General features: G+C 42.3%; 1 protein-coding gene across 1 annotated transcript in view; it reads left to right on the top strand.

The window, feature by feature from the left end:
• USP53 (ubiquitin specific peptidase 53) overlaps positions 1–26524 on the top strand; it is a 260171-nt gene that overhangs the window by 133376 nt on the left and 100271 nt on the right. The window contains exon 12 of the mRNA XM_085634305.1: positions 22660–23401. Within this exon, the coding sequence (XP_085490431.1) occupies positions 22660–23401 (742 nt within the window). The remainder of the gene's footprint in view (positions 1–22659; positions 23402–26524) is intronic.

Genomic DNA, 26524 nt, shown 5'->3' with positions numbered 1-26524 from the left:
TACTGACTGGGAAGTGTCTGGAGCCTCCTGGTTCCTTCTGGAAAGTTTCCAACTTTTCTGAAATGGTCTACCTCTTTCTCGATGTTTTGGGCCGTTCTACCTTTTTCGGGAAGTGATGATCTTTGTTACCTTTTGACTTCACCATCCTTCGCCTTCCCAGCCGCCACTGGGCTGTCTACCGCAATTTACAAGGCTGGCCCAGAGCTAGCTTGTATTGTGGAGGCTGAAAATTGTGACCATGTCCCCGCAACACTTGACATGATCCCCAGAGATCATGAAGTCCGGGATTCCTGACAGATAGCTCTTGGGAACTTACCTGCGAAGAAAATATGTTATTTGTCTTAAACTTGCTGGCTTTAGATTTAACAGAGATGGCGAAGTAGTTAATTGCCTGAAAAACCAATAGAATGGGAAATATTGAGTTGCATAATAATATATACTATCCTAGCTGCTGTATACACCCATTAGATTGACTAATATTCAGACCACAAGGTTTGATTTCTTTTTGATAGGTTCCGCTTATTTTGAGGGAGGAGAGTTGTGTTGGTCTTCCTTGATTTATAATCCCCTGACCTAGGCTTGGCTTGAACATTTCCATATGCAGTGAATCTTCAGGGTTAAACTAACCTGTTCTGAAGTACTGGATGGCTGCAAGCTGTGTAATGAGACCTCTGCACTGAGCAGGGATTTTCGCCTTCCCTGTATTCTGCTGTCAACAGGCCTGTAACCCTTTAGGCACCGCTCCTCCCAAAATACACCAGTAGCAAAAGGTTTGAGCATATAAGTCTCAAATAACACTCTGTCGAATCCCAGGGCAAGGCCCTGATGCTCCAGTTGAAAGTGGAAGAAAGAGCATAGATCCAACCGTACCCCATCTTATTGGTTGAATCACTATTGTATGGTGGAACTGAGAACCTATTAATGGATCACTGACAGAATATTGGAAACAGGAATATAATGTTGATATTATATCCTGTCAAAAATATCGAAGACCAAAATATAGAGCTGATTAGAGCAAATGGGTAAGTATAGATTTACTATTCTTAACTCCACATATTTGTACTTTGAGGATATATATATATTGTCAAGGCATATATATATGGTGTTATATATAATAAAACTCTGCTTACCTATAGAAACTAACCTTCACAATATATTTATCCCCAATATTCTTGACACTATATTTTGTCGAATATTCTTTCTAAACACTCCTATTGACCATCCTGTTCTGCGCTATTTACTATAAACCTCCCCTTAGAAAAAAGCAAGGCACAGATTTGCCAAGGTCTTTTCTTGACTTGCAGTTCTGGGACAGAATTGCCTCGTCAGTACGGTTGGGTCTGAACACAGAATTTAGCTTTTATTTTTATCATTGATGTCCTCAACTCTTTGTAAACGCAAGAGATTTATGTGAAGCTGTTTAATAGACTATTGCTGTCATGTTTCGGTACTTGATGTTCGAGGAGATTAACCTTTGTTAGTGGGGTTATCCTGACTTAGACCCAAGTAGTTCCATCTAATTCCATGTTGGAGTCTGCATTTATTGGAACTGCTTTTATTCATATTAACTTGGCAGTGGTTTGAACTGCCCTATTGTTGTAGTATTTAACATTCCCAATTAGAGGTACCTGTTTTCCCAAATCCTCCAGCAGAGGTCTGATTAATCATAATCTCCTTCTGGATGGATGCCATTTCTGAATGTATCTTCCCCCAGTGGCATTGCAGATTGCCTTAAAAACCCTGTTGTTCACTTTTCCCTAATCCTTCATGGAAGCATTCAGAAGGGTTGAGTGAAACATGGTGTCCAGTCCAGGGACTAAAGTATACTAAGGGGTATTCTAAAGAGTTTCTTCTAGATCCTGAATTATGGCATCCAGGTCCAAGTATGAGGCCCAGTGGTAATGAGTCCAGTCTTGAAATTGATAGGCTTAGCACTAAATGTGCCTATTAATCAGTGATTTGCATGCTCATGGGTACCAAAACCCATGTTAACAGGAATTTCACTAGCACTGCCTCTCAACCCTCATAGGCTTATTAGCAGCTAACAAACCTACAATTTCCCACAGAGCTGGCTTAGAAGCATTTGCAGAAACCCAACTTTGCCACTTGGAAGAGAAGAGGGGCAGAGTATTGGCACCAGAATTTTTTTCCACAACAGTTTGTGCTTCCTCATGCTACATAGCACGTTCAATACATGATGGTAGTCATTGTTTTATGGGGACATCTGTGTCTTCAATCTCAACAAAGCAGGCTGGTATTTAGTTCAGTAAAAACAAGAATTCCAGACTAGCGCACCAGCAGATAATGCAACTGGTTAATTGTCTTAAATTTATCCACTGGTATTGGACACATTAGGAAACGGTTGCAATCAGAAGGCCACATCAGCTCAAAATGTGCCCTCAATGCAGACTTGTAGGACAAAGGTTAGTCATTATTTTTGATGGAGCATCCACATGCAATGTACAGGCAAAGTGTTGTTAGTGAAGAACAATGGGCAGTTTACCAACGCCATCCATTGTAAACTCTTCGTCTGTTCCCCGGTCTTTATACCAATATCCCTTAACATAATGTCATCAAAACAGGTATAAGGAAACAGCCACTCAAAGAGTATTTGAACTGCTGCCAAAAAACTCACTCTTGCTATTCAAGTGTATTGGAATCTGGGTCGATTTTCTGATTTGGTCTGCGATTCAATTCTGCCTAATGATCATAAGGACTGAAACCTCGTAAGGTGTGCAGGAGCTCCGAGAGCAAGGATTTCAACTCCATGTGAAGAGGAGACTTGTAGCCATGAGACTTGTACCATTGGTGGACACTTTCAAACTATACAGTGCCTTTCAAATGTAAACTTCAAAGTAGTGATTCAAGTGCACAAGCTGGCCTGTCCGCATCTGAGGTTTTACCTACGCTTAGTACTTTTACTAGATTAATTCTTTCATATAGTAATCAGGCACAGCATTTTTAAGAAACTTGATAGGAACCTGCATTAACAGTTCAGAAATTTAACACCTGACCTGAAGGCTTCTCTGGGTCATTACCACCTCATGTCAGAAGGACAATGTCTCTGTTGTTGGTGAGTGAAGTGATGTTCATCCCTAAACACCACAAAGTGCGTTTCTAGCTGTACTGCGCATGTCAGTCTGCAGGACGATTCTACAGGGAGATGCCAAAGACTTGTTCACAGCACTGCACAACCTTCAATTTATAGAGGCTCCATCAAACACCTGCTGGGCCTTCTCCTCGGAGATGGTTGTCTCTGGGGAAGGGTAGAACTTGTCTCCAGGTACCCAGCATCATGTAAGTCTAGCTTCATATATTCTGGAGCTGATGGCAACATGTATTCTATTGATTACTCAAGCTAGGCTTCACACATTGCAAATGTAGGCTTCTAACCATTTGAATCTAAAGGTAAAACATCACTCTGGGGAGTTGTCATCATTCAAAGCTCTTTCTATAATGTTCATGGATATGAGTTTTAACGTGTGTCATCTTTTTCCAAGCACAGAATGGTGATTTTATTTACTTTCCACAAATTTCATAATTTGCACAGCTCCTAAACTACACAATTCCTACTGACCTTGCCTCTGTTGTAGCACATCTGTTCTGTCCAGGAGGGGCCAGCAGCAGGGGATAAGCTCAGCACCCCAGCAACATTTTGTTGTCGTCTTCTCCAATGTATGTCACTCTCTTGGCGTAATATAACTTTAATTACTAGACTGGTCTCTTACTTCCATTGCTAGTTGTCGCCTCTCCTCACACCAGGCAATCAAGATCATACATGAGTTGGCTCCCATCAGTGCTCTCTGGATCTGTTGTCCTTGACTCCCAGCTCTGTCCAAACACAAATGGTTAGATGTCTTGCTGCACACAAGTCTTCGGTCCCTAACCCTGTACAGAAATTGAAGGGCCCCTAGAGTCACAGGGATTTGCAGCTAAACTCTTGGGATCTGATGAAATAATGTTTGTACAAGCAGAAAAATGATGTTTAGCTCAATAATGAGGGCAGAGGGGGCTTTCATCTTCGACTACCTACTTCATGGTCTACTGGTGCCCCCTACCAATCTTCTTTTAAAACCTCAGAAATGAATCCTGTGGCCAGGGACTGAGATGGGAGCACCTTGAGTTATTTCTTCCTAATGCTCTAGCTTTTACATTTCAGTACACGGTTCAGCAGCAGTGTGTGACCCACAAATCAGCACCACAGTGACTGGAGGTCCAAATGAATACCTTTATCTGGCAGGAGGTATACATGTCAGTAAGACCATAGATGTGTTTCTTTCCAGCTGCAAGTTGAGCATGAGCACATGGCAGCTTCCACATACAGGGTACCAGTCTCTGAACTGTGATACTAATGCCCACTGCCTAAGAAGATGGTGAGGTGAAAGTTTGAGAAATATCCCCACTCTCCTTGTAGTAGAACCTGGAGGGATTTTGGAACTCTGAGCATGTACTAGATCACCAATCGAAGCACAAAGTCAAAGGCCAAGTTAAAGTGTACACCCTGGAATAGTTTGAGTGTACCTGCATCGTCAGTTTCTCCAGTATTGCATCTTTTATAAATTCACATGCTTGCATCTTCCCGGTCGTCATGGTGGGAGTCCCACGTTAACAGTAAAATAGCAGTAATAAAGTTTAACATTCAGTTGCCATAGTTGCCATAGAAATGTAATAGCCTTTAGCAACCTATTATCATTGTTTTAAAACATCCATATTTCAGCCAATCGGAGCATAGGCCATAGAGTCTCCATCGCCTGCAGGGCTCTGCTCTGTCACAGTCTTTCTACTTTTGCCCTTTTGAACTTCCAACTTGTAGTTCATTTCTTTGCTTCATATCGTCGTCTTAGGTACAGTCCAGGAGTGTGAGTACCAATTTTTCTTCATTATGTCTGAGTCTAAAAAAGGGTTGTTTAGGCCCTGCAAGACTTGTGGAAAGTCCAGACTATATTCTGAGGATCCACATAAAGAGTGCCTTTACTGCCTGCATCCTCACCACAAGCCCAGAGAATGCAAGTACAGTCGTACTTTTTCCACAAAAACAAACAAAAAAATAGGATTCTGACTTTGAAGGTGAGGAGAAGCCACATACCTCCTCCAAGAAAACAAAGAAATAAGGTTTTTCCTCTCCTCCTAGAGATCCTAAAAAAAAATCTATATCTTAAAGTAAAGAGAGGCCTCAAGAAAAGAGGGTTAAAAAGGTTCAGCCTGGTCCTTCTTCCTCTCATCGGAGAGCTGGCTCTGCTCCATTGTCAGCGCCTCATACTCCCTTCAGGGATTCTTCATCTGCACGTCGACAACACAGTTGACGAAGCAATCTGCATCTACTGCCTCCTTCTCAGAATCAGGCACTCCGTCGACTGTCACATCAGTGACTTCGACTATCTCGATGGTCAAGACGGCGACAATGACTGCTGCTTCGTGGTCGAAGACGCAAGTGGTGGTGTCCCCGCCGTCGACTGTGGTAAGACCGACTCCTTCATGAGGGTTTTGCAATCAACCGTCCAGCTCGTCACTTCACCGTCTGCGAGTCTCTCTCTCCAGCCGCGCAGACGGTTCTACCATCGCCGACCATGTCGGCGATCCTGTCGACGGCTCCGTCGACAAGGGAAAAGGACGTGCTGCCTGTTAATTAACAAGTCACTTGCCCCTCAAAAACAGTCCTTTGAGATTGGAAAAACACTAATTGCTTGTATCACTCTACTTGGTGGTCTTGGGTGTGCTTTACACTCGGGTATTATGCTAGAATACCAATCATATCTCACTTGAAAAACACCTCGGGTAAGAAACACTGGTATTAAATTGACCTCTACCACCCAAAAACAAAACAGTGAATCACAAGTATTACAAAGTGCCTCAAATCAACACCCCATAATCAGACTGCATTAAGTCGTCCCTGACACACTACTCCCTCCCCACTCTGCCCACTAATTATCAGTTCATCAATTGTGATGGATAGATGTGCTAACTCCCACCCCCCTCTCCCCTTTTTGTATGCTATTCTTGTTGTTTCTCTCCTTTCTTTTCCCTTTCATCCTCAGGAGATCTTTTATTTCAATCTTCCAGTGGACAGCACAGTAATCATTAATCAGCCCAGATAGAGGCGTATGCTTTATCAACATTTTTCTTTCAAGCGTTAATAGCCATGGTCTGTCCAACAGAAGTTTGACCCCATATTTCAAAGACTTATATGTCAAAGTCTTTCTCTTTATCAACCTAAAGCTTCTTAGTTAGATAGTTCACAGCATGCATAAATCTTTCATTATTAGTGTTTTAAATGTCTCCTCTAGATTAGTCCTTTGATGTCAGTTTAAGTGATCATTGCTAATTCGCAAGTATCAACCTGGATGATTCTTTTTATTATGTAATTTGACCTGCATCACTGTACGTGTCTCTGTAATTGCCTTTTTTATCTTTAGTCCAATAACGCAATGGAAATAAAACAAGAAAAACAAATTCCCCCCTTAAAGAAATGTTGAGGATCCTCCAAAATACCTCATGCTTCTCGAAGAGTTATCATATGGAGTGCTTGAGTTTTAAGTTTACAGTGAGCATGTCCTTCTCCCTTTGGTCAAGGTACTACTGGTACATTAATACTCTGTAGCTAGATTAGGGGAGTAAGTCATGGTTGGCTCACAGACAAGGTATGTAAAAGCAGTAGGCTGAATGTCCTTCGTACTAGATTATATTGTGATGACATTGATATGTGCACAAGGTTGTAATGTTGATAATGGTTACTGTAAAATATTCAAAGGTATTGCTCACATGTTGTAAAAACAAAAAACTATTAATATTATAATGTTCAAAGAGACATCATTCAAAGGGTTTATTCAAGGGGTCCATGTCAGTACATTACAGAATATTCATAAAGCCTGTTTAAATTATGAAAACTGGCTTGGGTATAGTATTGAAAAGCTAAAATAACCCATTATACAGTACCTTAAATACAAACCTGTAGTGCAGGTGATGGTGTTTTCAGTGATGGGAGGTAGAATGTGGGGACATTTGTTGGCAAAACCAAAGGTCCTAAATATTTAGCTTCGCAAACTCCATTTTTTGAATCCTTGCACAATTATAATCAGCACTGGAAAGCATTATGTTCTTGGAAGATAAGATAGGGCTCTATTTTGAGAAGCACTTCAATCAGTAACACACAGTTCATCTTAACATTCAGTTACTGAGCTATCATGTATCTTGTTTAGAAAAGATGTGAGCACAGTGGTAGAAAGTTGTAATAGATTATAATGGGCTATATAAAAAGTAGACGGTGCTTATAGTAGACATTATGGAGCTCTACAAAACTACTATTTCTCTTCTTGCTGAGCAGCTAAGTGATTTTAGGATTGATCATTTAAGATATGAGTCTGCAAACACTTTATGGTTTGGAGCACTGTTTTTTTATTGTTATAAATAATGCCACTTATCCTAATGCTAGTTAAAGGAACAGAGGTCCCTAAAGAGTCCTCTATTGGCATGATATTACTGGAGAACAATAACTCCCAGGAATTGTCTAGGACCTCTAGGTTAACAATAAGCAGTATTTTATTTATATCACAGTTTTAAGAGATTAACCCTCACTGGGTAATCCAAGCACAAGTGTTAAAAACCAAGGAAACACAAAAAATGTGCACTGATCTTTTCAGGCAAAACAAGGTCACTACATTACAAAGCAAAGTGGGATAATCATCAGGACAACATTATGATAGCTTGCCTGGAATCAAACCTTAATTTTACAAAAATATCAATTAATACCTGGGACCACTATGTTACTGAATCATAAATTACTGATTCTCCTTATGGAAATTGCCATACTTATCACATGTTCAGTCAGGAGGGGAGGCCCAGCGGGGTAGAGAACCAGCCCGTTAGTGCGGGGTTGGATTCCAGTTCACCAATGAAGAAAACGGGCAGGGCCCGATATGAATTGTACTCTCTGTTAGCCAGGATTGCAGACCGTGATCAAACCAGCCCGTCTGGACGCCGTTCAATTCTGAATGGTGCCCATATTACATAGATGGCACCAGTGAAAATGTTCATTTGTGTTGTTGAATTACATAGACTTCATTAGTGCAAGTGCAATTCTGTACCAACATTTTTCTTTGGTTGCCAGATTGAGTACTTCCACATCTGCAATATGGAACTTCACAGGGAGATCTAATATTTTGAAAGCAAGACCCAGTCAGATGGTTCAGTAAGTTTAATGCTGTCTACTAGCAACTGTATGTGACCGGCACATCTCGAGTTTGGATCCTGCCAGGGTGGTCTTATCTGTTCATAATTCTGTGGACCCTAAATTCAGTTCTATTGATTGTGTAATATTTTAATACCAGTTGTTCACAAAATTGCATTTACAAGCGTCATATAAAAACAAATGATTATTTTTTATGAACAAACTGGAGCTCAAGCTTGATATAAAATTGTGTTCACGTAACGTGTTTAGTTTGTTTTGGAGCCCACGGTCGGTGCTATTGAATGTCAGCATGGTGAATACTAAGCCTGCTTGCCCCTATGCCTCTCTGAGCAACCACCAGACGCTCTCTATTCCTTTAATCTCACCTGTGTGGATTTTTCTTTTATCCCTGCTTTCTCCCTTTCTCGTGTTTTTTCTGTCTTTCTTTTTCTCAGTTTTTTTCTCTCTTGATCTGTGTCCGTCTGTTGGGAAAAATCACGTGCCAGACCCAAAAAAGAGTGCCAGTGGGCCCACCTGCAACCACAGGCTTAAATTAAGCACTGGTCTCTGCTACCTAGAAAAGCGGTATATTTGATTTGGTAAAGCTTATCTACAAAATGGTTTCTGCTATGAAGAGATTGTCTGCAGCTTTTGTTGGTGTAGCAGTTAAGTCAGAGTGGGAATCTGCATACACTGTATTGTAAAAAGCATAGTAGTGGTTATTTTCCCACAATTAAGGATCGTGTTTATCTTCAAAACAGTGACAACAAAGCACAAACCTTCATAGACCATATTTATTTTGCCCACCTCCTTATGTGACCTGAAGCACAGCCAATCAGGTGGAGGGGGCTGCAAGCTCCAATCCTCTTCAGAGGCTCCCACTGCCAGATTTCCTGCCCACTAATAACAGGCAACTGTGAAATTTCAGTTTGCAATCTTTGCTTCCAGCCTAAACGTCTCAGGATCCAAGGATCTCCGGATCCAAGGATCTCAGAATCCAAGTTACATTTTGATATTTTTTTTTCAATCAAAACCATAGCTGAATCCTCTCAGTTGAGGACTCTTTTCAAAATCTATGAGTACTGGGGAGCCAGGAAGGTCTTCTGAAGCCTGCCATGTTAAGTGTATGTTCTATCTCTATAAATCACACTATAAACCTAAGGTCTGGAAGATTTGGACAACATTCAGTAGCAAAAGTCTAAAAGTCAGAGAGGGCCGACTGCTTAGTTATCTAAAGGCAGAGTCTCTTTGGGCATCATCTGAAAAAATCAGTCTAAAAGCAAAGAAGCGCAAGTTAGAGGCTCAAACCTTCAAATATCTAGCTTCTGAGATGCCGTCAGAGCCCTGCGGAAATTTTTTAAAGAGAGACGCTGTTCCTGCGCTGAAAAGACGTACTATGCTCTAGAAAAAGTGGCACAATCTACTTTAAAAGCCTTGCCATTAATGAGGAGTTCTGAAAACATGAACGTTGTGCTTCCACCAGCTACGACGCACCAAAAATTCTGTCACCTTTGAAATTTTCAGTGACATCACTGTTAATGCACATGCTGTTGATGAACTCTCACTGAAGCCGGTATCACCATTGATGAAGACTCTGGCGTTGAAGAGTAATTCTACCTCAAAATATCCTTTCCCAAAGACCCCAGACAACAAAATTGTTCTGTCGTTGACGGATGCCTCATTGACTAAAAGACTGTCAATGAAGAATTTCTCAATGAAGCCACCATGTCAACCAATCTTCTTACCCCCCCCTGGGTATTTGCTTAGGGTAACCAAGTAACACAAGAGCAGGTTGTGACGTCAGTGACAACTCAGCCACACGGCCCAGTTCTCCAAAGACTAGTTCCCAAAAGTGAGAGATCCCCGGGCAAGTCCAGGCTAAGTGAAAGAAGTCTGCAGATTGTGCATTACACCTGTCACAAGTCGGTGTGGCCCTCAAACCATACCTATGTAGGCGCTCCGGGGTATAGTAAACCCTGTTTAGAAATTTGAATTGTATCAATCTATGTCTCCCGTTCAGAGATATGCGTTTTGTGCTGGTGAAGCAATATGTCCACATATCATTCTCTATGTCCCTCTGCAGGTCTCGTTGCCAGGCCAAACGTGCCTTAGTGTAATTCTGTCCTCTATCTGACATTGTGACTTGGTAGATTTTGGATACTATCTTGAGGGGTGACTGTGCTTTAATAATGTAGGACAAGGCCGTAAGTTCTGGTGGATCTAACATGTCGTCTCCCAGGACCTCCAGTAGTGCATGACGAACTCTATGAAATTGGAATTGCATAAGTAGAGTAGGTGTCTCACCTTCAGTCCCCATGTCACCCCAGCTCTTAGCTTCACCACCATCAAAGAGGTCCCCTATTTTCTGTGCCCCAAGAGCGTTTAGCGCCGTCGTAACCCCTTTATCCCTGCACAGCGGAAGCCACTGGCACCAGTCTAGCTGAGCGAAGGGAGAGTACAGAATAGCGCCGGCCTGCAACTGCAGCAAGTATTGCCAAGCGTGTGTGGTTGTATTGATTGAGTCAAGAATCCCCGCCCGCCTATCAGGGGGTGTGAACATCAGAGCCGGCAGCGCCAGAGGGGCCGCAACATCAGATTCTATGCGATGGTGTGGAATGTCGAAGGGACCATGGATCCAATAGTATGCCCTGCGCGGCTCTATAATATAAATCAAAGTCTGGGACACCAAGACCTCCCATAGAATACGGGAGCGTGAGGACCTGCCACCTGACACGCTCCTGTTTGCCATCCCACACATTGAACCATAAGGGAGGTAATGCGTCGAAAGAACACCCGAGGCAGCACCATGGGAACATTCAGCAAAAGGAACAGGAACCGAGGCAGTATAATCATTTTCATAATGGAAACCCTGCCCAGCAAGGATAACTGCAGTTGGATCCATTTGGCGACGACCTCTTCTAGTTTGTGAATTGCGACCCCATAATTATCCCTGAACAGAACTTCTAAGTCTGTGTGCACCCTAATGCCTAAATATCTCACCGCCTCAGTGGACCACTTTAGCGGGTAATCAGGCTCAAAAGCTACCGTGGCCAGTGTTAGGGGGAAAACAATAGATTTTGTCCAGTTAACTCGTAGACCTGACATAGTGCCGAAGAGCACCACTTCACGAAGTACCTAGGAAAGGTTGCTTTACGAACGTACAGTAACGTATCATCAGCGTAGGTAGACACTATTAACTCATAGCCCGGGAACCGAATGCCTCTGTGTTTATGATATTCTCTGAGCGCACAGGCCAGAGGTTCAGCCACAAGAGCATATAGAATGGGGGACAGGGGGCAACCCTGTCTAGTACCCCTGGAGATGTTGATGGGGTCCGTAACCAAGTTGCCTATTTTGACCCTTGCCGTGGGAGAGTTATACAAAACACTAATCAGCTGTAGAAAAACCGTCCCTACGCCCATCCTAGTGAGTACGTGTCTTAAAAAAGTCCATTCGACAGAGTCGAACGCCTTTTCCATCTCCAAAAAGACCTCTAAAAGCTGGGATCTCCAGTCTGGTATGTGGCAAACACCGTGCGTAAACTATAAGTCAGGTTCCTGCCGGGTACAAACACCGCCTGCTCCGGCGCCGCCAAGATGGGCACCAAGGGAATAAATCGATTTGCTAGTATTTTTGCAAATATTTTTGTGTCCACGTTCAGCAGGGAGAGTGGGCGGTATGATGCACAGTCTTCCGGTGATTTATCCGGTTTCAGAATCGCAACTATAATTGCTTCTCTCATAGAGGGAGGCATCGTACCCGAAACACACATATCATCAAACAGTGCAGCCAGCTGTGGTACTAGTAGCTCTAGAAACGCCTTATACAAGGCCACCGTCAGCCCGTCTCCTCCTGGCACTCTTCCCTCCTTAATTTTTGAGAGGGCTAGAAGTATTTCCTTCTTCTCAATGGGACGCATGAGGAACTCCCGATGGGTGTTCCTCAGCCATGGAAGCTTTATGTGCGTGAGATAATCTAGAATGCGCTCTTCCGAGCTGCCGCTACTAGAGCATATAGGTCAGTGTAGTATTGTCAGAACCGGTCAGCCACGTCCGTTTCCTCTGTTAGGTAAACCGTGTCTGCTGATGTGATCTCAGTCACAAAGGTCCTATCTCTATGTTGTTTGAGTAGTTGGACCAATATCGCCCCCGGGCGCTCCCCCTCTTCGTATACATAGGCTGTAATGTACTTGCCAAGGTGTTTGATCTCTGTATCAGCCGCCTCATGGTACTCTTCCACCGTCACTTTAACCTCTTGTGTGACTGTCTCATCTGGCCTGGCCTGTTGGGATTTTTCTAGGGACACGAGCTTCTGTTCTAGATCAGCAAGACGCTTGCGGATTGACCGAAGCACACCCGAATGCTTGGAAATTGCCACACCTCTTATATATACACCTTAAACGCCTCCCACACACTTTGAAAGCTGTCCACCGAACCCATGTTAGCTTAAAAATATATTTCAATAGCTTCGGCTATTACTTCCTTGAAGACTGCATCTAGCAATGAATAAGGCGGGAATCTCCAGGTGAAAGGTGGGATACGTTTTCTCGGGGTGTTATCACCAACAGCAGTGGGGAGTGATCTGAATATGTACGAGGGAGTACCTTACATGTACAAGTGCTTTCAGTCAGCCGCCTGGCAGCAAACCAGTAGTCTATTCTAGTGTGTATATCATGATATGCAGAATAATGCGTAAACCCCCCTTTAGTTGAATACCGTTGGCGTCATACATCACATAAGTCTAATCGCACTAGAGCTCCTTCCATTGCCTTAGCTCCCGTCGTAATGCGCCTCTCCAGGCCCCCCGATCTATCAAATGTTGGGTCTCTGACTAAGTTAAAATCCCCACCCCAGACCTGCGTGCAAACCTACTGTGTCAGTCAACATTCTGTAAAAGTCCGGGTTATTGTAATTCGGGCCATATACATTGACCAGTATTAGGTCCAGACCTTTCCCTCTACACCTAGTGATGAAAAACCTACCCTCTTTATCCGTTTCTAAAGGTTCTAGTGTTATTGCAGCCTTAGGGTTCACCCAAGTTAATACTCCACGTGCAGGGGTGGTAAACCCAGCCGCATGAATATTGCCATGTAGCCCTCTTAATACATAACATAGGGCTGACTAACGGAAGGTGAGTTTCCTGCAACAGTGCAATGTCAATGTCATGTCTTGACATGTAGCTCAGGACCTTACGTATTTTTCTGTGGTCATTGAGGCCTCGCACGTTCCAGGTGAGCGCGCTTAGTGTGTCTAGACCTGCATCCCTACGGGACATACCAGTATCTGTCATTGAATATATCTTACATGTTTTCATGGACTGTACGGTGCTATATTTGTCGTGTGAGTTCTGTGTGTCGTCACAAAGTGTAAAAGTAGCTGAAAGAACCATTGCGAGTCTCCTTACCCTCCCTCCCCCTCCCACGCCAGGCTGTACCCAACAGTGCCTGGACGACAAACACCCACAGACCCCCACCCCCTCAACAATTGGCATTTGCTTGTATGCAGACTCAAATAATCCAAACTCAGGATCCCAGCCCACACCCCCTCCTCCATACAAAACTCACAGTGTGATTCACATGAGGGCAGATGTCGCACGCCAAGTAAGTGCATGTGCTGTAGCTGATCTCTGCACAAACTCCGCTCCACCACCCATGTCAAACTTGCATCTGCAACTAAAGCAATCCCGCCGCAGTTTCTAGAACTCAATATTGTGGCGCCTCCGTGCTCCCCCCCCCCCCCCTCCCTACTGAGTATAAGTAACAACATACTGGCTGCAGCAAGAGTAGGCCACCAATGGTAAATCTTCCCCACAATAGAGTAACCCCCGGAGCCAAGACCACCACAGTTCTCCTAGACTGATCCAGCCATACATCACCGTGGGATTTGCCAACTGGAAACCTAGCAAAGTCAGGGTCAGTCTTGTTCTTCTAGGCGGCCACCGACGGCCCCCTCCAGAACGTCCTGCTCCGGACTAGCACGCTCCTCCCTGGCCCCTTCCTTCAAGGCTTTTAGCAGTGTCTTAGGATCAGTAAAGATCCACGAATGACCATTCCTGTTAACTCTTAGCCTGGCCGGGTATAGCATAGCGTAGTCTATGTTCTGGTCTCTCATCTGGTGTTTTAACGGGGCGAACTGTCTGCGTGCCTTCTGGACATGAGCTGTGAAGTCCGCATATAGGAAGATGTTGGACCCCTCGTATCGTAAGGACTGCTTGGCTCTAGCAGCTGACAGCGCGGGGTCCCTGGCCCGATATTTCAGCAGTCTCGCGATTATGTGTCTTGGAGTGGCACCAGGGGCAGGACGGGGACCCAAATAACGGTGCTCTCTTTCCACCACGTACATATTGGAAAACGTGTCACTGCCAAGGAGTGTAGTCAAAAGCTTCTCGACTAACTTCTCCATGTTGCCTGTTGGTGTCGATTCTGGAATGCCCGTGATTCGCAAGTTGTTGCGTCAAGAATGCGCTTCCAAATCGTCAGCTTTGTCCTGTAACACTTGGAGGACCCTACCCATTTGTTTGTGGTCAGTGTCCATCGACGTCTGTGCCTCCTCCACCTCCGTAACTCTGCGTTCCGCCATGTCTAGGTGCTCAGCATGCTTATCCAGTCTCTCTGACATTCTGTCCATGCGGTACCAGAGCAAGTCAATTTTAGTGCCCAAACCTGCAAGGCTACCTTGTAAGCTTTTTCCATAGCTACTAACATAAAGCGTATGTCACCATCCAGCTCCTCCGACGGCAGGTCTGGCGTAGGATCTCCCTCTTCAGTAACATTGTCTCATCCCTTTGTCTGTAAAGTAAAAAGGTTTTTTTTTTCTTTTGGATAAGACACTCATCAAATGATTCAATCACTCTATTCAATCAGAATCCCAATTTCGGGTTTACACAAATCACTGCCACTGATGGAACACTTACACACAAAAACGCCAATTATATCAGAGCAAGCTATTTATTTGCATCAAGAGATATTTTCATAGGCATATGATCAGTATAAAATATACACTTCATTTTTATAAAAGACGAAAATTATTAAAAACATTTTAGCATATAATCATACAGGAGAAAAGGAGGATAAAAGACAATGCACTTTGTCATATCATTGTTAATTCAGACCCCTCGTGGGCAACATCGAATAGGGATTCACTTCCCTATTTCAAAAAGGTTTGTATACCCCTTCCGAATTTAACACATATACATTGCGTCGACGCGTTTCGGAGGCTTTCGCTGTTCGTAGCCTCCTTCTTCAGGACAATAACTATTTGAATCTCCTTGTCCAGAAATAGTCACCTGATACAGAAATAAAAACATTTTTTCACTTTTGATATAAATCATATTCTCTACATACAGTGTTGCTCTACTTACTCTTACATCTCTTTCAATACACTATGGACATCATTACTTTAAAGAAAACAACGATTTTGTCCTTAATGTACATACGTAGCTACAGGACTTTTCAAGTATACACAACAAAAGTTATACTTTTCAAGCTGCACAGTCTTTGTTTAAAAGAACGTTTTTTACATTGTAAGTGTTTCCATCCATTCATACTACACATTCTTAGCACTCTCATTTCTCATTAATGATTGTGAAGAATCGCCTTTATACCATTCAATCGATAATTACTGAGTAACCCACCTGTGCAAACGCACTAGGATAACTCGTTTATTGGGTTAAAGTCTTGAATGAGATTATCTCAGTGTTTCACAGTTCCCCAAGCTATCGAGAAATATAATAATATTTTTTAAAAACCAGTCATTTGATTATCAGGGGAACAGAACTCCCTGATTAGGAATCAGTTGTCTGATTTCCAGTTTAAACTTATTATTTTTATTTTTATTATAAGTCTATATAGTACCTCTAGGATCATTCGTGGGAGTGGACACATAGTCCTATATTGCGCGCTTTTTTTGTCCTTAGATCATAAAGCAACTCCGTGCCGTTAGGTTTATTCCTATTGAGAAAAAAATCCATTAAATTTCACCTCGCTAGCTTTAAAGGTACATCATTTTTATCATACCCAAGGATATTAATAAGGTTTTTGTCATTATTTGCTTTACCTCTGGATGTTATGTCTGTTGGTTAACACGGTTTTGTTTAAAGAGAGTATATATCCTATGGTTCAGGAACACTAAATGCCGCACCTATAAGTAAACATTAGATGTTATTTTTCAATTATTTTCTTTTAAGGATAAATTATCAAAAGAAAAAAGGAATTTGCTAATCAAAGACTCTAAAGCTTTTTGGCATCAATGCTCACCTTTTAACTAGGGGGATGCTGGCATTCAAAGATTCTTTTACTGATCCGGGTAAGTGTTGCTCGTGGCTGTGTCATAAAAGGGCCAAGAAAAAATGTATATATAGTCCCTTTCATTCTCAAATTATTTCTTTGCTATCGCTATTTTGTATCTCGTTTTATCTTTAAACTCTAAATTTCTGTTTAGCATTCCTACCTGCTTTTCATATTATTGTTACAAAAATAGTAATACGGCAAAAGGCTCATGAAAGGGTTCAAAATTACATCATTGGGCCTACGTACTACCGATAAGGGCTCCTAGTGTATTAACACTCCTAGATAGCTATTCACGCTATCTCAATTTAAATGTTATTCCAAGCGGTCTAGATGAAAACTTAAAGGTGTATTTACATTCACGAGTAACTATTAGCGCTATTTCAATGGCCAATCTCTCAGTCAGAGAGTTTTGAGTCAAACAGCCAACAAACTATCAAGTTAAGATAGACTACGCGTATAATCTCGCTACGAGATAGTACATCCTGCCTCCCGGTTTTGATATACCTTTTGAGTCAAGCAACAAACAAACTATCCAGTAAAAATAGACTACGCGTTTAATCTCGCTACGAAATAATCCAGCCTGCCTCCCGGTTTTGACATACCTCAATAAGTCCAACGGCCAGCGTTCCCGGGCAGCTACTTCCGCGTCTGTACGATCGCGGGCAACATCAATAACGGACTACCTTTCTGGGTCAAGTTTTTATCGTGTGTCAGCAATAGACGTCATTTTTCCGCGACCGGAACGATTACGAGTTTTACTTTCTTCAAACAAAAACTTTATTCATGACCACCAATTGTATAGTGTATTTCGAAACATGATGTTATATTTAAACGCAACTTGGACTATTTTAATAAGGAATTACCGGCATCTATTTTTAGAAAATTGCGCTTGCATCTTACAAAAATATTTTTATATATCAAAAAACCAAATAGTTAAGTTTAATAAATTATTTATTGAGGAACGACCATTCACCAAATTATACTCGCAACTAGTCCACTAGCCACTATTCTAAAAAGGCCATCTACACTAATCTTCAGGATGAAATTCTATCCTGCATCAAGACCATTTGGAACTGTTAGCGCATATTACATTTGTCAAAAAACACTCTAAACGTCAATGTTATCAGTTGACTAAATGCGTTCTTACGTATGTCATGCATATTAATTTTTGATTTGGGAATAATAATCTCATTACTACTCTTGGTCACTCCAATTCAAAGAGTAACAATAGTTTTTTATTTATCATGATATAGTTATAGTTGTAAGTGTTTGTAAAAGGCCTCCGTACAGGGAGTCCTGACAAATAAATCAACCAATTCATTACGTGACTATTCTCATCCAGTCTTCTTTAGTATTGAGACCCTTATTGACCGTGTCGAGAGTGGAGATATACCACTGTTCTCTATTCTTACGTTTGATTTCAACATTGCCCCCTCTTCTTGAGCAGCTAATCCTTTCCACAATGAACCATGAAAAATCTGTGTGTTTGTGTTTAAATTTCATAAAATGGTCAACCATGGGGGCATTGATTTTACCCGTCTTTAATGCAGATCTGTGTTCCAACAAACGCATTCTTAATTCTCTTCCCGTTTCCCCCACGTATGCTAAACCGCAGGGGCATAAGAGCAAGTAAATTAAGTTGCTACTCCTACAGTTATTGAGGGTTTTAGCAGTCATAGTGTAGTTGTTATAGGTAAGAACTTTCGTAACAATACAATGATCGCATATTGAGCAACCACTACATTTGTAGTTGCCCACCGCTCTATTGCCTGTAATCGTTGTCTGATTACTTTGACTTTCTTCTCTGTAAGTATGGACCAGGTTATGACGAATGTTTTCATTACGTCTGAAGGCAAAAATTGGTTTGGAGATTTTGTCTGATTTGCCATCATTCAAAATGTGCCAATTCGAATAGATCACATTTTTCAATCTATTGCTAATGTTAGAAAATTGACTCACGAATACCAATTTGGAGTCTGTTGGCGATTGGGTTTTAGTGGCCTTTGGGTCTGGGTATATCATGCTTTCACGATTATAGAATCGTGCTCTTTTACAGGAGTTTTTAATTAATTTTTTGGGGTATCCTCTATCTTTTAATTTTTCTGCCAAGTTTTCTGCGTGTTTGAGATAATCAGCAATGCTGGAACAATTTCTTCTCAGTCGTACGAATTGTCCAAATGGGACATTATCACGCTGAGACCGAGGGTGGTAATGTAAGAGTGTGTTTTTATCCGTGGATTTGGTGTACAATTCCACTTCTAATGCTCCTTCCATATTTTTTATGGTAATATCAAGGAAATTAACTCTATTCTTGTCGTAAGCTGCTGTAAACTTAAGGTTCCCTTTGTCTTCCTTTGGTCGAACGTTGTCTTGGGTTAGTTTTTATCAACTCTGCCCATCTTGCTTTGTTCGCTATTTGAGGTTGCAAGCACAAACTTCACTCACCAGAGTTGGTAGGGTCAGCAAGGTGTCAGCCGGTCGGCCAGTTCTTACTCACAGCGCCCCTATTGCGTGATTCTCAGGGGCATTCAACGCTACTCCACAGCGCACCACTATTAGGTATGATCATGCATTCAGACCCTCAGCACCGCTCGCAGCTACACCGCAGTCAACCCACTGTGGCGCAACAGGGCAGGCAGCCCCTCGATGATCTTGTGGATAGGGCGTCTCTCTGCAACAACATCGTGCCAGGCAGCTTGCAATCGCCGCCGTTCTATCCCCCCCTCAGCTGTAAAAGCACCCAAAATCCGGCAGCTGGCATGTTCTGGTGCAGACAGTTCATGACAGGATAGCGAGTTGCAGCTGCTCGCTTGGCTCTCAAGACCGCCTCCATCCTCCCATTTGCTGAGCACAAAATGGCCGACTCCTAGTCTCAAGCAGCTCTAGTCCCCCCTGTATGTCAGGCACGCATTTCTGGATCGAGGGCAGCGCAGGTCCAACGCAGCAACAGGGGGCCGCCATGTAATCGGTATTCCCCTACCGTGTTCCGATCTGCAGGCATACGGCAGAGTGCAGAGCCACAGAACCGCCGCACCGCCCAGTTCTGTGGCAATGGCGGGAATGTCGGCTCCTCTCGCACCCCTAAAGAAGTTCGGGAGGTCGATGTACTCCCGACAGCTCGCAGCAGGGTGGAAACAGTCCAGAGCTCGCTCATCCCCAGGTGCCAGCAACTTCCCAGGTAGCAGTGTGACACGGCAGTCGCAGCGCAGGCGCGTCTCCGCCGCACGCCCACTCCATCTCACCGCAGCCCGGTGCGCCGAACTCGGTAACAGGTCACAGCGACTCGTGGCCGTCTTACGAGTGCAGCGGAGGGGTAGAGAGCCCAGAAGCAACACGCTCCGTTCCCGGGCCTCACCCGACCCAGTTCAGCAAAAATGCGGGCCAGCCAAACGTCGCAGACGCAGGATATTAGTCAGATAGTGTGGCGGTTTCACAGAGCCGAGAGCTCGAGCGGCCATCTTGCGGCACGAAAGCTCCGCCCACCCCTGCTGCAGGCCTTTAAAAATGCCACTTTCTTTCAACCATCCAGAGCTACTTCCGCAATTAAAACTTACTCCAGGCTGCTAGGAATAATTTTGACCTTCTTACCATGCCCCTGCATGAAATATCTTACTTGTAGAGTCTAGCTAAATCTGGGTTGCTTTGTTCAAATTAATTGGTAGCTATTTCAGATACCTAAGAACTCCAACTACACGTACTGCACCATCTTTATTTTCCATGAATTTATGCGCAGTCTGTTCTGCACTTATCTACATCTATCCAAGAGTCAACCAGTCTGGCAGTTAAATATTCTTTGAGGCCAATTTCTCAAAAAGCCGTTTGAACTGATACATAAAGCCTCCCAGCAAATGTTGTAATTGAAGACCACCGTCTTATTGGCAGTAACATTAGCAAGAAGTGAAGAAATTAAAGCCTTCTCAAATAACCATACATTAGATTTGACAAAAAGATGGTTATCTTGTTAACCAATCTAAAGTTTATTGCAAACATTAAAATCTTTTCACCTCCAAGTAAAAGTTTATTTGCAGACTTCTGTCCCACAACTATCTGCAGTGGTTGAACAAGCCTCGCATTCACTTGACATTAAGAAATGTTTTAATTTTTATATTGAGAATGCGATCAAGTTCCAGAAAACAGACCAGTTGTTTATCTCATATGTTAATTGAAACAAATGATTGTTTATCTCATATGTTAATTGAAACAAAGTATTTTTTAAAGTTTATTAATGTCTTCTTTATTTAAAACCATACATGTAAAGAGAAATACAATCATCACATTGGTAAGTTGGCATAAAAAGATCTCTGGGTACAAGCTGCACCGAACATAATCAAATTAAAACAATATTAAAAGTGAATTAAAGTCTTCTTGATAGGACCAAAGGTTTCATCAATGGGTTATTGGAGGGGTGAAAAGGACCTAAAGTGCAAAGCGTCAGGAGAGCCATTCGTCAACCGTCAGTTGGTAAGGTCACCGATTTCGTCTAGTGTTTGTTGGGAAGAGAGAAGGACTCAAAGTGCAGAGTTCCAGTAGAACAGTTTGTTGGTCAATATGCAGGAAATAATCTTGCAGGCGCCCAATGTGTTCTCTAGTAATACAGTCTTTCGTACGGGACGACAGTAATAGTTTTTCTGTAAACTGCGTGTATTTCACAAATCTTGCGGCCAGGATGGGGTTCTCCGCTTTAAGGCGGGCCATTCGAGATTGCCTGCAGGAGCTGATACCTCATAGCTGAAACTGAGGTTTTAATCATACATCCATTTCAGAGCAGCAGGACCGGTCAAATGCAGATTATATGTAAAATTGTTTTGGCCTTAGCGTGGCAGAGCCTACAGTGTGTATTGGCTCTTTTCCTTTGCTCAGTAGGTTTATAGACCAGAGTTGGCTGGCCCCCTCTGGCCTATATTGAACAAGTTTCCGTTTGACCTGTTTTGACATACAGACACTTAAAATTAGTTGAAGGGGTGGCATCTGATAGTTGTTTAAAATTAGCCAAGCGTCAGTGTGACCTCTGCAAAGCAGTGGCCTGGTTGTCAACGCACTCCTATCACTAGACACTATTGTCTAGCTATCCAAACATCGACTTAGACTGCAGTGGGAAAGTGGTAATGCGTAGCCTTTTTCAGTAAGTTAAGCCTCATTTCCGCAAAATTTATTTCATAAGTTCTCCACTAGGAGTCATAATTATAGCTTGTGTTTCTATGAAATATCCAGTGCTGCAGAAGAAAAAGGTTCAGAAGATCTTCCTGGCTTCACAGTAGTCATAAGCTTTGAACAAAATGATTCAGTCATGGTTTTCATAGGAAAAAAAATAAAATGTACAGCAGATCTTGATCAACCATATAAGCGCTGAAAGCAAAGATTTCACGTTAAAATTTCACCAGAAGAGTGTCCGAGCAGAGCTAGGGCGATTTCGTGTTGCCTGTTATGAAATGGTAGAAAATCAGGCAGTTCGAAACTCTGACAGGCGTTGGTGCCGGGAGCCTCTCCGCTTGATTGGGTGGTTTTCAGGTCACATAATGAGGTGGAATGGCTAGGTGTCTTCTATCAAAGTTTGGCTGTTGTTTCCAATGTCACTGGCAGTATTGAAAAACTTCTCTGCTAAACGTGGATTATCTGGTGTTTCCAGCATTATATGGGAAAATAATTTAAATATGTTGTCAAGATAAGAACTGACAGCATGACTAGGTAATATTACATGAAAGATACCACAGCTGCAGAACTGTATATAAAGGTCAGTAATTTTTCATACTATCTGTTGCTAGGCAGATCTGATGCAGTCCTTTAGAGTGATTTTAATGGACCAGTGTAACCCAAAATTAAGAGGGGAAGGCTGGTACAATATTCATGTTGATATAAGGACCCAAAGTTATAAGTAAGCAACTGTAGAAACTTCTTCTAACGGAAAAGGAAGTATATGTATTTTTCAAGACAAAACTACAGTTTCTCGGAGTATAATACTATCCGCTGTTTCTATTTGTTTGTTCTTGATCAAGCAGATTATTTAGACGTGTTTGGAATGTGTATTAAATATGACCATGCCACAGATGTGATTGTTATGTTGACTTTTACTATCTGCTGCATCATTTCATCAACCTTGTAGGCTTAAGTTGTTGTCTCAACTGCATGGGAGAAATAATGCTTTTTTGATGTGAAGATGAAACTGTTTTTTTTAAGCTTGTACTTAAAGAGATATTAATTTGTTTTTCAGATTCAGCGGGTGACTCAAAACAGTATAAGCCTGGATCACCTCCAGCAGCGTATGAATTTAAGTCTGGCACACCTGTTGGAAATGGATTTCGACCAGTAGCGGACCATCACTTTTTCTATAGCCAAGGAAAAGGCCCTTACAAACATGAGCGTGTTATGCATCCAGTCAAGTCTGCCCAAGTGCCCATGTCCAGTAAACCTCAGGTTCTTTCTACAGATAAGGCTAATAGCAGGACAAAATGTGAATTTTCTTTGGGGTATGAAACAGAAAACAGCACAGACTCCAAAAGTAAGGGGGGCAGTAAGGGTCATAGGGCTTGGAAGCCCAGAAGGGAGACCCTGAATGTGGACAGTGTTTTCCTTGAAACTGAAAAGAAGCAACCACACAGTCCACGGCACAAGACAAACGTAAGCAGTAAACACCAATTCAATAATGAACCGAATTTCAACTGGCAAAGAGACAGTCCCAAGCAGAAGGGATTAACAACTATTTATGAGGATGAAAGCAAACTGGATACGGGTAGTAGAAGTTCATTGGAATCTGAAGGTAAAGAAAGAGATAAAATCAAAGGGCTTCCTGAGCATAAGGCCCACCACCAGGATAGCTGGCAAATGCAGAGAACGGAGTCTGGCTATGAAAGCAGTGACCACATCAGCAATGGCTCAACTAGTCTGGATTCACCTGTTATAGAAGGAACCAGTCCAGTGGACAATAAAAGCCTGAAGGAGGCCTTTGTTTACAGGTAAGGCTGTGGTGATTAGTAGGAAGCGAGTGTTAGAGTGCATTTTGAGGGAAAAAACAAATCCTCTGATTCAGGTCCATCATTTTAGACAGAGCTGTTTAACAAAGATTAAGTTAAATTGTCCTGGAAGACCAACTTTACTTATTTTCAGAGTGTACTCCATGGTGCTATGCAAGGGAGAATAGTGCCTTAATGATGCATTTTTTAAATGTAATTGTGAACTATTGTATCAGTGTGCTGGACTCGGTTTAAGAGATCTACATTCTAAATTGTTGCACCACCACTAGATAAGGTATATCCCAATTCATATACAATCGAGCCTTTTTACTTTGTGTCTTGCCCCTCTACAATTTGTTAATGTAGTATTACATTGAAACCTCTGCACTGACAAAACATGAAATAGCAAGTAAACTTAAAAGTGAACATCGTACAAATGCTCCTTCATGCTTTTCTGATATGTTTGCTTTCCCTACCCCCAAACTACAATATATAACTCAAGTAATTGTCAGCCCGAAAGCTACCATAAGGGCCTCCTGTGTTTTTAAAGATCTGTCTGACCACCTGTATTAATAACAAGGTGCGGTTGATTCACCAGCTGATTTGTGTCTGTCTGACCTTTACTTGTGTATTGGCTCACTGAATGTGATCATTTTGTGAAAAGGAACACCTGTTTTTCTTTTAATTTATCATGCATCTGTGCACAAGTTGTGCGCTCGATTTAGATGTGTACACTCCCATACCATGTTTGCATACCACATTTTGTAGAGTGTCTGAAGGTACTTTACTTTGATACCTATGGAAGCATTTTTTTCCAAGGGCTATCGTCCTCTTTAAGTAAATGGAAGAATCTCCAGGGAAGTGCAAAATCGGACTACATGAATCTTAATGGGAGCAGAAGTCTCTAACTAGCCTTCCTGCACTGGCTTCGATTTTCAATGATTTCAGTAAAATTCATGTTAACACAGTGCCCCATGTCTTCCTCCACCAAAATCCCATCATTACATGCAGGCATATACTCTTCAGTAAGTCAACGATCATCACCAATTTCAGTAAGGGTATAGAAGAGTGGCCGAGGCTCTTTTGCACCTTACTCCAAACTCTGAAACGTGCTTCCTCTTGTGGTACAACCCTTTGGGGACCACCAAATTTTTAGGGAAAAAGCAAAGAAGTGTCTCTATTCTAAATGATATTTGGCTATACATTTTCTAGAGACTGTTGTTTCCGAGGCATGTTTTTGTCTACTTTATTAGTATCAGGTCATTTAACACAGTATTGTAGTTTTGCTCGGTAGGCACTATATCTCGCGGGCTGTATTAGTCCTTCTAATACAGTTGCCACAAAGGAGCTTGTGGATTCTAAGTGTCCGTGCAATATTGGCAAAAACATCCTTCTTTCTAGGAGTTGTAACGTACGCAATCAGGGCTGTGGATGCACCTAGGTCATAATACATATGAAGTTCATAGGACTGATTCTGTAAAGTGGGTATTTTAATTTCAAAACAATCTTAGGATTTGCTACTTGCTTTGTAAACAATTATCCTTGAACGGCCTGAGTTGGCAGCAAGATTCACTCAATTCATAGTTTGTATGCATAAATAACATGTAACTTGAAGGTGTCTGTATTGTCACATAACAATAAAAACACAATGATAGAAAAATTACAAAATAAAAACACAATGCTAGAAGGATCACCATCCATAATGGAGATGCTTACCTAGAGTTTGTTAGCGTATGATGACTGAAGCTCAGGAAACTCTCACTACCTGTTTCTTGGAAACTTGAAGTGGAAGAACCCATGTTCTGCGTTGTTAAAAGGGTAGAACATATTGCACTACCTCCTTTTTCCCCTTGCACCTGTGGCCTTGTACATCCAGCTTTACTGCAATGTTGGTTGTGATGTGAGCAGAGCTCCGTTTATAGTATTACAAGGATATTCTGATGCAATCTCTATTTTTCTCAGAAAAGTGCTTCATAGTTTTGTATTAACTCCATTTTTAAGTATTTGGTTGGTCAGCATCTGTTCCGCAACTGACAGGATGTGCAGCAGTTACTCAGCTTCAGTGTGTGAACCAGTGGCTGGTGGTTGTGTTGCAGTTTGCTCCTTCTGGCAGATCTATTATCTTGAGTGCCAGGTATGCCACCCAACGTGGATTTATTTTTGAGACTGCTGGAAAGGTTTTATAGAACATATGCTTAATAGTGACATAATGATGGACGCTTTCTCCTCGTGATGGAGAAACAACAGCACCACTCAAGGAATATTACCACTTTGGTTAAGAGATTGGCACAGAAGACAATGCAGATTAGCATAAGTGAACTTGACATCACTGACCACAAAATGAATATGGTTCCTGTGGCAAATATACATAAAGGAAATCATCTTTATACTTTATTTAGCTTGAACATTTTTTCGATGTTCTTCTAGATAAGGGGTTAAGAAATTTACTACAATTGGTAAAGTTAATTTTAGTATGAACACCTAGGTAGACTCAGTTTACAACTCCTTTTTGCCGACTAAACCTTCTGAGTTGTACACCTGCATTTGTCCTGCCGTTTTGCCTTCCATCATGTGCAATCCTGTTCAAGTTCTGAAGGACAGCATAACCACTATCTGGTACTGCAACAGTTAGGTCAGGGTGTGGTCGTGTGAGTTGTTCCAGGAGGCACTGGGATTATGGAATTATCTGGACCTTTAGGAGAGTCCCCTAACAGTTTCTAACCTGACAGGCTCCCTCACAGCCAGGGTGGACAAGCTCAGCAGATGTCTTCAAGCCACTGTGAGTAGCGCCTGCACTCTGTTGTAGTTCAAGGTAAATTCACCTAGTGGGGTATGCATTGGGTGGATCTTTTTGCCCCCATTGAATGCTCACTGTCCTGGTTTTTGCGTCCTGTAGTTTCTGCCTTGGAGGCAGTTTGGCAGACGTGTTCCGCCTTCTGTTGGACTCCAGTCTCCTTTATGCATTTCTACTCTGCCGCTGCTTCCTGTGTCAGTAGAAATGGGGCCTAGTTAACCCTCATTGTCACAAATTGGACTTGAAGAGTCTGGTACTTGAACTGCTAGTCTGCACATACGCCTTCCACTCTCGTCCTTCAAGGGTACCTGCTTTCCCCAACAACATGGCAG

This window comes from Triturus cristatus, chromosome 2_1, assembly GCF_964204655.1.
Source record: "Triturus cristatus chromosome 2_1, aTriCri1.1, whole genome shotgun sequence".
NCBI classification, from domain to species: domain Eukaryota; kingdom Metazoa; phylum Chordata; class Amphibia; order Caudata; family Salamandridae; genus Triturus; species Triturus cristatus.
The sequence above is the reverse complement of the archived record's forward strand: the minus strand, read 5'-3'. Positions and strand labels throughout refer to the sequence as shown.